General features: G+C 51.3%; 1 protein-coding gene across 1 annotated transcript; it reads right to left on the minus strand.

Moving 5' to 3' along the window:
• Positions 1 to 245: 245 nt before the first annotated feature.
• KCNA7 (potassium voltage-gated channel subfamily A member 7) lies at positions 246 to 4,720 on the minus strand. The gene is made up of 2 exons (XM_047712017.1): positions 4,059 to 4,720; positions 246 to 3,121 (listed from the first exon to the last, which is right to left on the minus strand). The coding sequence occupies exons 1-2, from the start codon at positions 4,611 to 4,613 to the stop codon at positions 2,306 to 2,308; spliced, it is 1,371 nt and encodes a 456-aa protein (XP_047567973.1). The 5' UTR covers positions 4,614 to 4,720; the 3' UTR covers positions 246 to 2,305.
• Positions 4,721 to 11,743: the final 7,023 nt, after the last annotated feature.

Below are 11,743 nucleotides of genomic sequence, written 5' to 3' on the forward strand. Positions count from 1 at the left end.
CCTTGATCAAACTCTTCCCACCATCTGTCCCTTCTACCGTCACTCCGTATAAAAAAGGGAGTTGGATTAAATCACGGGTTTCCAGAATGAATTCCGTAGTTGCATTCTGAGTCACCAAGAAGGACTCCATGGACATGTGTGTCCCTCAGACCAGGTCCCCTCTGAGGAGCCACACCGCATCAAAGTAAGATTTCACTGGACCCAAAAAGGGAGGGGCCAATAGCTGAAAATAACAACACCACCACTCTGTAAACCACTGGTTTTAATAAATTAATACAAGTAAAGGACTTCAGATGATGTTTTGGCACATAGGAAGCCCTCTATGTGTTCGTGATTGAGGCATCCTCCTCTCCTCCTCCAAATGCCCTTTTGGTACTGAAAGCCCTCTGAAAACGTTTGGCTTCCTGCCTTGGATCCCACCCTCCCCTCTGAGCCTCAGTTTCTTGGTTCCAGAGAAACTTGGCTGGAGGACACCTGCAGGCTGATGGGACAGGGGGAGTCGGACAGCCTGCCATAAACCCCAGCTCCTGGGAAGTGCCATGGGACCCCAGGAAGCTACTCCCGTGCCCTAAGACTCTAGTTTCTCCCCTGGAAAATAGAGCTCCCAAGTTTACCTGACATTCTTCCAGAGCTGTGGGAGGATAGGGTGGGGTTCCCTGATTTGGGATCCCTTTGTGATTCTGTGGAAGAGAGACTCTGCGTCTCTCTTGGGTTCAGAGGCACTGATTTTTTTCTCTCTATTCCTTTTTTGGTTCTCTTTCTCGGGGGCGCCCTGGTTTGGCTCCAGCTCTGGTGCCTGTCCTTCTCCAGGTGTCTGACACACACCCCCATCTCCATGTCCCACTCTTGGTCTCTATCTCTCTTTCTCCTTGGAGTTTCTGACCCCCCTCCTCTGGGTCTCCATCTCCCTATCTCTTTGGGTCTTTGTCCTTGGTTCCTTCTCCCTAAATCTCTCTTCCTCCCTCTTTGGGTCTTTGCTCCCTCTCCTCTGGGTTTCTATCTCTCTTTCTCTGAGTCTTTATCACTTCCAGGTCTCTGTCCCCTCATTTGGGTTTCTGTCCCCTTCTCTCCCATCACGCCTGTACAAAGTACAGATTCTTCCCATTTCCCCTTCCCTTGTGGCTCTGATCTCCATGGTTAGAAGCAAAACTGTAGGGGAGGACAGATAGAGAGGGTATGAATGGCAAAATGAAGCAGGTGTAGAGTAAATGGAAGGACTGTCTACATCTTCCTAGCTCACCCGGAGGCCCTCTGCACAAACAACTGAATCTAGGGGTTCAGCACTCAGCCCCACCCCTTACAGTAAATGACACTGGGCAAGTCAGTTGTTTGTCTCGCAGAGTCCCTAATGCCACACTTTCTCCCTGATACATGATTCCTCCCCAGTGTTGTTATTCTTGGGTCCTGGTGCTACCACTAAATGCAAAACAAACTAACATGGCCCTATGGAGCCCATACGCACAGTCCAACTCAACCTAACATTCCTACAGGACTCACAATGACACAACCTGGGGTAATTCAACTCAGCATACCCCTACGAGGCTCACATGGTTATACAGTTTGATATGATTCATCTCAGTGTAGCCCCCCAAAACTTCCAGCTACATTACTCTACACAATTCAACCCAACAGAACCCTGAAAGACTCAGACCGTCATACATTCCAGCCCAGCTTAACCTAACATGACCTAGAAAGCTCACATTCAATCACTTGACTCTTTGTATTTCTATGTGACTCACAAGTTCACAGAACCTAAAATAACATAGCCCTAGAAGAATCACGAAGCCACACAATTTCCAACATGTCTCAACTCAACTCCACAACACCATGCATGAACACGCACTCAGTCCCAACAATGCCGTGGGTGACCACCTAACTTGATCCAAAATGGCCCTAGGGGACTCATAAAACTACAGAATCCTGCACAATGCAATTGGACAAGACTCACCCGACTCAACAACACAGCCCAACCCAATGAGGACCTAAAAAACAAAACTATGTGACCAAATCTGTCTCAACACTTACCACGAAAGGCTCCGTAAGTCTTGCACAACCCAATGTAGTACAAACCAAAGGAGCCTCCCCATCAACTCATTATAACTCATGGCCATTCACTGTCAACTAAGGAAGTACCCACGGGAGCTACCAAACCACAACTCAAGACCCAATAAGACTCAGTGTTCCCCAACTCATTACCACTTAACCTAGTTCTTCCTAAACCCAAACCCTTCCCCCTAACCTTCCCTTCTACCCCTCCCTCCCTCCCTCCAAGGAAACGTGAGGTCCTGCAGACCTCAACTGTCCCTCACACTTCGGTGACCAAGTGTTTCCCAGGGGGGGCCCAGAGTGGAGATGGTAGCTCAGGCATCTCTCCATCCATCAACCCCCCATTGACCTTGCCGTCCAGTGGGCCACACGGCTGCGTGTCCACATGGCTGTACATCCCAGCCTCTTCACCGTCTGTCTCCCGGTGGTAAAAGTAGCTGAAGTTGGAGACAATGACCGGCACGGGAAGGGAAATGGTCAACACTCCAGCGATGGCGCACAGGGAGCCCACTATTTTGCCGCCCACAGTGACGGGTGCCATGTCTCCATAGCCAACTGTGGTCATGGTGACCACCGCCCACCAAAAGGACTCGGGGATGCTGGTGAAATGGGAGTCTTCCCGGTCGACCTCAGCGAAGTAGACTGCGCTGGAGAAGAGGACCACACCGATGAAGAGGAAGAAGATGAGGAGACCCAGCTCACGCATGGAGGCCCGTAGTGTCTGGCCCAAGATCTGCAGGCCCTTTGAGTGCCGGGACAACTTGAAGATTCGGAAGACACGTACTAGACGGATGACTCGTAGGATCGCCAGGGACATGGCCGGCTGGCCTACACCCCGCTGCCTGGCTAGCTCGGTGCCTAGCGCCACAAAGTAGGGTAGGATGGCCACAAAATCGATGAGGTTCATCACGTTCTTGAAAAAGGCTGCCTTGCTCGGGCAGGCCACCAGGCGCACCAGTAGCTCAAAGGAGAACCAACAGATACACAACGTCTCCACCACAAAGAACGGGTCATCGAAGGGCATGCGAGACAGGGGTCCGGGCACTGGGCTGGAGCCATTCAGCCAAGCGGGCAACTGCAGGGAGGAAGGGGTTCAGAGAGGACCACACCAGGGCTGGGACACACAGGAACAGCCACATTTGTGATTTAAATGTGCAACTACTTCCGTACAAATTGGTCAGCAGTCATTGCCCCCCAGGCCTCCAGTGACCCAGCTGTCCTAGATCCCTTTCCAGAGCTCTAGGGATCATGCCTGTGCGGCTGACCTTATTATGGTCCCTGATCCTTCACTGGGGGGGGGGGGGGAGGTGCTCCTGAAAGTGAGGTCTCCTGAGTGAAGCTCCATCCAAAGCCCCACCCCCAGCTTTGATTTTCCAGATGGGGAGGGTCACCACCCAGGTCAGGCTTCCTTGTGCTCTGCCCTCCCTAACCAGCCCCTAGAAGCCCAGACTACAATGGCTAAACACCTTGTTTGCATACCAAGCCCTGGGGCCCTGGCTCTCAGGGCCCTCTCAGCCTGACTTTGTGACTGATTCCTCCCACCTCGGTCCTCTGTCTCCAGCTCCCTCAAGCTCCACTCTCACCACCTCCAGCCCATCTTTCAATGGGTTACTGTCAGCCCCACAGACCCCTGATTTTCGGTCTCTCAGCCCTCAGCTTCATTTCTTAACGTAGGGGTCTTCCTGCCCTCCCGCCCTTGTCTCAACCCTGCCCTGTGATTGGCAGGTTCGCCTGCTTAGATCCTCGGGCCCCGCCCCCATGAGTCTATCCCTTCCCGCCTCCAGCCCGCCTTTAAAAGGTAGATTGCCCTGGTCGGGCCCCGTCCCTGGGTTGCCCACCTCTCGAGCCCCTCGCCCCACCCATCACAGGCAGGTATCTTGACAAGCCCCTCGGTGCCCCGCCCCCCCAGAGCGGGGCCCCTCCTTCCCGAGAGGCCCCGCCTCCCCGTACCCTCACCCCGGCTCGGCTCCTCCCGAGCCCCGCCTCTCTCCACCCAGGCCCCGCCCCCTCACCGGGCCGGCAGCCGCTACCGCAGCGAGCCCCGGGTTGTAGCGGTCGTCGCGGAAGTCGGGCAGCGTCTCGAGGCAGAAGACGACGATGGAGACGAGAATGACGAGCACGGACACGACGGCGAGCACGCGCGCGGCCTGCGAACTCTCGGGGAACTCGAAGAGCAGCCAGAGCTGGCGCGCGAAGGCGCGGCGGGGCAGGGGGCGCTCTGGCGGCATAGGGCACCCCTCGTCCTCACGCAGGCGCGCCAGCGCCGCCGTGCCCAGCCCGTAAAAGGCCACCTCCTCCAGGAAGACGTCGAGCGGCACGTGCGCCGGCCGCCGCAGCCGCCCGCCCGACTGGTAATAGTAGAGCACGGCGTCGAAGCTGGGCCGGTGCCGGTCAAAGAAGTACTCGCGGCGCGCGCCGTCGTAGAAGCGGCCGCGGCGCGCCGGGTCCCCTAGCAGCGTGTCCGGGAAGCGGCTCAGGGTGCGTGCCCGCGTCTCGAAACGCATCCCGGCCACGTTGAGCACCACCCGCTCGCAGCAGCCGCACGGCGGCGGGCACCGCGGCTCCATGGCGCGCGCAGCCCCGGCGACCCGCGGACGGACGTGTGGCCCCGACGCCCGACCCGGCCCGGCCCGGCCCCGCCTCGGCCGCCGCCGCCGCCGCCCCAGTCTGGTGTCCGGTGTCCACGCGTAAAAATAGCCCGGCCGTCCGGCCAGGGCGCGGGGGAGGGGGCGCCTGACCCCGGCGGGGCAGAGGGCGGCCGCGCGCCCTCTGTCGGGGTGCCCTCCCCTTCCCCCCAGCCGCAGTTCCCCGCGCCCATCCGGCTCTCCAGTCCCCTTTCCTCGGCCCCGCGTCTCTCCGGGTTTCCCATGTGTCTCTCGTGTCTTTTTTTGTTTGTTTGTTTTTTAATTTTAAAAAAAAATTTTTTAAGATTTTTATTTATTTATTTTACAGAGAGAGATCACAAGTAGGCAGAGAGGCAGGCAGAGAGAGAGGAAGGGAAGCAGGCTCCCTGCTGAGCAGAGACCCCCCCCCCCCAACCATGCGGGGCTCGATCCCAGGACCCCGGGATCATGACCTGAGCCGAAGGCAGAGGCTTAACCCACTGAGCCACCCATGCGCCCCTCTCGTGTCTTTTTTACGAATATCTGAGCCCCTCTGTTGGAGTCACAAACTTCCACGTCTTTCTAGTCATCTTGTATGTCTCTGCGGCTGCCTGTGTCTTCATTTTGAGTCTCTGTCAAGGGCTGTTTCGCTGGGTATCTCTATGGGTCAGTTATCTCTGAGTTTTGCCATTCTAGAGGATTCTGTATTGGGGGGGGGGGGTCTCTATCAGTTGTCTGTGCCTTGGTCCCTGGATCTCCGCTTTTGACTCTTAGGGGCTTGTCTCAGTTTATCTGTCTCCCTTGGTCTCTATCTCTCCCCTCTGCCAGGATCTCTTCTCATTATCCCTTAGCACTCTGTGTCTCTGTCCCTGAGGGTCCCTGGGGCTCCCCTTGGGTCTCTTTCCCTGTATTCCTGAAGTATTGCGAGTTTCTGTCTCAGGGCGCTGGAAGACTCAGGGTCTCTCGAGTCGTATCTCTGGATCTCTTTCTGACTGTAACTGTAGGTTGGCTCTGCCACTGCCCTGGTGGTTGCCCCGTCCTGGAGACCCCCCCCCCCCAGCAGCTGCAAGCCATGATCATGTGTGCCCCACACCCCGTTTCCTCGCCAAGGTCCTGTCCACCTGTATTCTCGGTAAGAATTCGGAGACCCAGTGAAGCCTGAGCTAGAGCCCTGGGTAGCGGAGGAGGAGGCCGGGCCTGCCAGGAACAGGTGGGGGTGGGGTGGGCTGGGGAGATGACGCAGGGTCACTCGAAGGGACCAAAGGACAGACAGACGATGGCCTTCCAGCCACCGGTGTCCTATGACACCGCGCAAAAATAGCCCCATCTGATGGGCTTGGGGGGAAGTGGTGGGGATTAACGGTTACCGGGACTCGTAGGAATAGGGGGGAATCCCGAGCGCCCTCTGCTGGGCAAGTGCAGAGACACACGAAGGTTATGACTCCCTGTGAATGCTGGCACGTTCTCTTCTGTCTGCAATTTCTGGGAAGCTGTGTCACCATCCCTCTGGATTTCTGAGTCCCTTTCTCTGGGTCTCGCTCCTCCCTTTGTCAATGTCTATGTTTCTTTCATTCTCAGAGACCACAGAGAGACCCCTCTCCTTGTGGGTCTCTGAACTCTGTGTGAACTGGTCCCTCCTTCTTGCCGCCTTGTCTTACACCCTCCTATCTGCAATGGGTGCTCCTCCTTGCCATTTCCAGACCATCCATTCTTCCTCCCTTAGCAACTCTGATTTTTTTTTTTTTTTAAGTAAGCTCTACGCCCAAAGTTGCACGCTCTACGGAGCCAGCCAGGCGCCCCCTCCCTCAGCTCTTTTGAAGCTCAAGCTACCCATGCACACTTCCCATCCTTCCCTACTGAACTTAACCCTTTCCCTCTGGCCACTCCTGCTTTTTCATGGAAGATTTTTTAGATCCTGGCTCCCTATCCTTCATTCTAAAACTACTGTCCTAATCCCTAGTAATTTCTTTTTTCTTTTTTAAAATATTTTATTTATTCACCTGACAGAGATCACAAGCAGGCAGAGAGGTAGGCAGAGAGAGGAAGGGAAGCAGGCTCCCCGCCGAGCAGAGAGCCTGATGCGGGGCTCGATTCCAGGACCCCGAGACCATGACCCGAGCGGAAGGCAGAGGCTTTAACCCACTGAGCCACCCAGGTGCCCCAATCCCTAGTAATTTCAATATCCCCACAATTGATCCTACAAAAACCTAACTTGTAACTAGATTGTCTTTTCCAAAAACGCACCCCTTTCTTGTCCTACAAGATAAATCCTGAATCTTGCCACTCCCTAGCTCATGGAGACCATGTCCCCAGGTTTTGGTGACTCCCCCAACCAACTGACCACCTTGGGAGGAACACCACGTACTACTCTCAGCCCCACTCTTTTCCTTGGGACACTGGCACAGTGGGGCTCCCTGCTCAGCTGGGAGACTGCTTCTCCCTCTCCCAATGGTAGACCACTGGGTACCAGAACAGAATGAGAATACATATGCTTGGTTTCAAGCTACTAAATTTGTAGTAATTTTTTTTTAAGATTTTATCTATTCATTTGACAGACAGAGATCACAAGTAAGCAGAGAGGCAGGTGGGAGGTGGGCGGGAAGCAGGCTCCCCGCTGAGCAGGGAGCCTGATGTGGGACTCGATCCCAGGACCCTGGGATCATGACCCGAGCAGAAGGCAGAGGCTTTAACCCACTGAGCCACCCAGGCTCCCCTAAATTTGTAGTAATTTGTTACAGCAGCAACTGGAAACAGTTTCTCCCATTCCTCTGTATCATTCCCTTCATTCCCATGTTGTAACAGCATCTTCATTTGTTACTTTTTTAAAAAAAGTTCTTGGTGCACGCCTGTGTTGGGGCAAGGAGGGGCAGAGGGAAGGGAGAAGCTGACTCCGCACTGAGCAGGGAGACCAATGCGGGGCTCGATCCTAGGACCCCAGGATCATAACCTGAGCCAAAGGTACACGCTTAACTGTCTGAACCCCTCAGGCGCCTCACAACCTCAGCATTTTTGAAGAATACTGGTCATTTATGTTGTAGACCGCACCTCTGTTTATCTGGTGTTTTATCTTGACTACATAGAGATTATAGAGGGTTTTTTTGGAGTGGAGGATACCACAGAGGTGAAATTCCCTTCTCATCCTGTCATATCAGAGGCATGTGATATGTCTCACTGCAGGCGATGGAAACTTGGATCACTTGGTTAGGGTAGTGTCTGCTGGGTTTCTCCACTGTAGAGTTATTGTCTGCCTATAATTAATGAACATTTGGGGGAGCCGACTTTTTTGTTCTGTCATGTTTATTGAGCTTGAGTTGACACACAATAAAATTTACCCTTCATGGGGTACACTTCTGAGTTCTGGCCAACATCTACCTGGTCAAATCACTGGGAGTGCAAATCAAAACATAGGAAAGTTCTAGCAGTCCTTGAAAGTTGCCTCCTGCCCTTCGTAGTCAACTGCTTCCCTTCTTCCAGCTCCTGGAAACCACTGCTCTGTTTTCTACTCCCACCCCCGTCCCTGCAGTTTTGCTTTTCCTAAAATGTCAAATAAATGAAATCACCCAGTCCGGAGTCTGGGGAATCTGGCTTCTGTCACTTAGCATAATGCATCGAAGGTTCATTCTTATTGTGTTGGTACTATTCCAAGCCATGGACCGATGCTCATTTGTTGTTCCATTCATTTGAGTTCTTTTCGTTTTTTGGTGATTGTGAATAAAGCTGTAATAAAAATCCATGTACATGGTTTCGTATGAACATGTTTTCAGGTCTCCTAAATAATTAGCTAAGATTGGGCTTGCTGGGTTGTGTGATAAGTGGATGCTTAACTTTTTCCTTTTTTTTTTTTCCATCAGGAGACAATTGTGTCAGAAGACTCTTTATTTTAATATCTTTTTTTTTAAAGATTTTATTTATTTGGGGGCACCTGGGTGGCTCAGAGGGTTAAGTCTCTGCCTTCAGCTCAGGTCATGATCTCAGGGTCCTGGGATGGAGCCCGGGATCCGGCTCTCTGCTCAGCAGGGAGCCTGCTCCCCACCCCCCTTGCCTGCCTCTCTGCCTGCTTGTGATCTCTCTCTCTGTCAAATAAATAAATAAAATCTTTTTAAAAGACATTTTATTTATTTGACACAGAGAGAGCACAAGCAGAGGGAGCGGCAGGTAGAGAGAGAAACAGGCTCCCCACTGAGCAGGGAGCCTAATGCAGGACTGGATCCCAGGACCCCAGGATCATGACCTGAGCTGAAGGCAGACACTTAACTGACTGAGCCACCCAAGCATCCCTAGCAAAGCCATAAATTTGAATGTATCCGAATCTCCAGTTCATATACTCAGCAAGGTCACAAGCTGATTTGCATAATGTGGCTTTCTAGACAATCATCTCAAAAATATTTATTGAAACGGAGCCACTGTTCTTTATGGGGCCATAATTTTGACCAAATAACAAATAAGCAATTGTTTTCACAGGAGAACATTTTTTAAAAAGATTTTTATTTATTTATTTGACACAGAGATCACAAGTAGGCAGAGAGGCAGGCAGAGAGAGAGGAGGAAGCAGGCTCCCTGCTGAGCAGAGGGCCCGATGTGGGGCTCGATCCCAGGACCCTGAGTCCATGACCCGAGCCAAAGGCAGAGGATTTAACCCACTGAGCCACCCAGGTGCCCCCAGGAGAACATTTTTAAAGATTTTATTTATTCATATGAGAGAGAGAGACAGCACAAGCAGGGGGAGAGGCAGAGAGAGAGAAAGAGAAGCAGACTCCCCACTGAGCTGGGAGCCTGACTTGGGGCTCCATCCCAGGACCTGGAGATCGTGACCTGAGCCGAAGGCAGACACTTAACCGAATGAGCCACCCAGGCGCCCAAGTGTCTTTCTTTTTAACAACATTTTCTAATTCCAGTTATTGGCAAAGAGTTCTGGCACCAGTTAATGGCAGCAACACTGTGGCGAGCATCTACATTGTGCTGAGAGGTAGATTGGGACTTAATCCTTTATTTGATAATAAGCGAATGTTAAAATGTTCAAACGTGGCATTTTGAACCATTTTCAGACTTACAGAAAAGTTGCAAACATAGCAGAGAGTTCCCATATATCCTTCATAAAAATCTGCAAAAGTCTTTTTCCATAACCATAGTACCATTATTTGTTAGGAAATTAACACTGATACAATACTGTTAACCAATCGTTCCACAAACTTTACTTGAATTTCACAGATTTTCCACGACGGTTCTCTTTCTGCTTCATCGTCTAATCCAGGATCCCATGTTGCATTTATTTGTCTCCTTAATTTACTCTAGGAGTTTTTTGGTTTGGTTTCTTTTGTTTTTTTAAGTAAGCTGTATATCTAAGGTGGGCCTTGAACTCACCATCTGAAAATCAAGTCTCATCCTCTAGCAACTGAGTCAGCCCAGCGTCCCATCTGGGAGTTTTTTTTTTTTTTTAAGATTTTATTATTGGGGCGCCTGGGTGGCTCAGTAGGTTAAAGCCTCTGCCTTCGGCTCGGGTCGTGATCCCGGGGTCCTGGGATCGAGCCCCGCATCGGGTTCTCTGCTCGGCAGGGAGCCTGCCTCACCCTTTCTCTGTGCCTTCCTCTCTGCCTACTTGTGATTTCTGTCTGTGAAATAAATAAATAAAATCTTTAAAAAAAAAAAAGATTTTATTATTGGGGCGCCTGGGTGGCTCAGTGGGTTAAAGCCTCTGCCTTACGCTCAGGTCATGATCCCAGGGTGCTGGGATCGAGCCCCACATTGGGCTCTCTGCTCAGCAGGGAGCCTGCTTCCCTTCCTCTCTCTCTGCCTGCCTCTCTGCCTACTTGTGATCTCTCTCTGTCAAATAAATAAATAAATAAATAAATAAATAAATAAATATTTTTTTAAAAAGATTTTATTATTTATTTGAGAGAGAGAGAAAGGAGGGGAGGGGTGGGAGAGAGGGAGAGGAAGAGAGAAAGAATCAAGCTGACTGTGCTGAGCAGGGAGCCTGAGCCCAAACCAAGAGTCAGATGCTCAACTGACTGAGCCACCCAGGTGGCCCTAGGAGTTATTTTTACTGGGTGAGCTCCACCTTCACAATATATCCCTAATCCCAGCACTTCTTTCTACCCTGCTGTTACCATCTCGGTCCAAAACACCATCCCTTCCCTGGAAAATGCAGCCTCCTAACCATCTCCCTGTTTTTCTTCAGTCCTTTCCTTACATTCTTTCTGTCCATAGCCCATGAAGCGATCTCTTAAAAATCTTTTAAAAATGTATGTCCTCCTGATCTAAACCCTTTAATTACTTCCTCTTTCGTTTCTTTTTTTTTTTAAGATTTTATTTATTTATTTGACAGACAGAGATCACAAGTAGGCAGGGAGGCAGGCAGAGAGAGAGGAGGAAGCAGGCTTCCCGCTGTGCAGAGAGCCAGATGTGGGGCTCGATCCCAGGGTCCTGGGATCATGACCTGAGCCGGAGGCAGAGGCTTTAACCCACTGAGCCACCCAGGCGCCCCTCCTCTTTCATTTCAAATAAAATCTGCCCTCTCTCTCATGTAGTACTCTCTCTCATGAAATACTCAGCTGCAGGCCAGGATGACCAATGGCTAGTGAAACAGGCTGGGCAACAGAGTGTTTGCATGGTGGCAAAGTTTTACCACCCAGATTACCAAGGGGACGATGTACCCTTAGAAGGAGAGATCTGGTAGTTAGGTCCTTAACCAAGTGGCCAAACTCAGCATCGTAACAGTGGGATCATCTCATGTTTTGGACCTTCAAGTATGATGCAAGATAAAGTTCACCGTATTACTAGGGAAATGTTCTTGCTAAAAATGCTTAACTTCAACCTATTCAAAACTTCAGATTCAATTTCCATTTTACAGGTGAAACAGGGTTAGTGGAACAAACTAAACACCATGAGGAGACAATCAGACAAATCCAGAATGTGGGACATTCTACTGAAAACCAGTCCAGACTCTGGGAAAACCCAAGAACAACAAAAAAGGTGTCTGTGTGTATGTGTATGTCTGTGTGTGTGTGTATCCAATATTAAAAGAGAGCAATGCAAATATTCTTGGGTCATCTGGTAAAATCTGAATATGGGCTGGAAAATTTCCTAGGGGTTAA

Source organism: Lutra lutra, chromosome 17 (genome assembly GCF_902655055.1).
Source record: "Lutra lutra chromosome 17, mLutLut1.2, whole genome shotgun sequence".
NCBI classification, from domain to species: domain Eukaryota; kingdom Metazoa; phylum Chordata; class Mammalia; order Carnivora; family Mustelidae; genus Lutra; species Lutra lutra.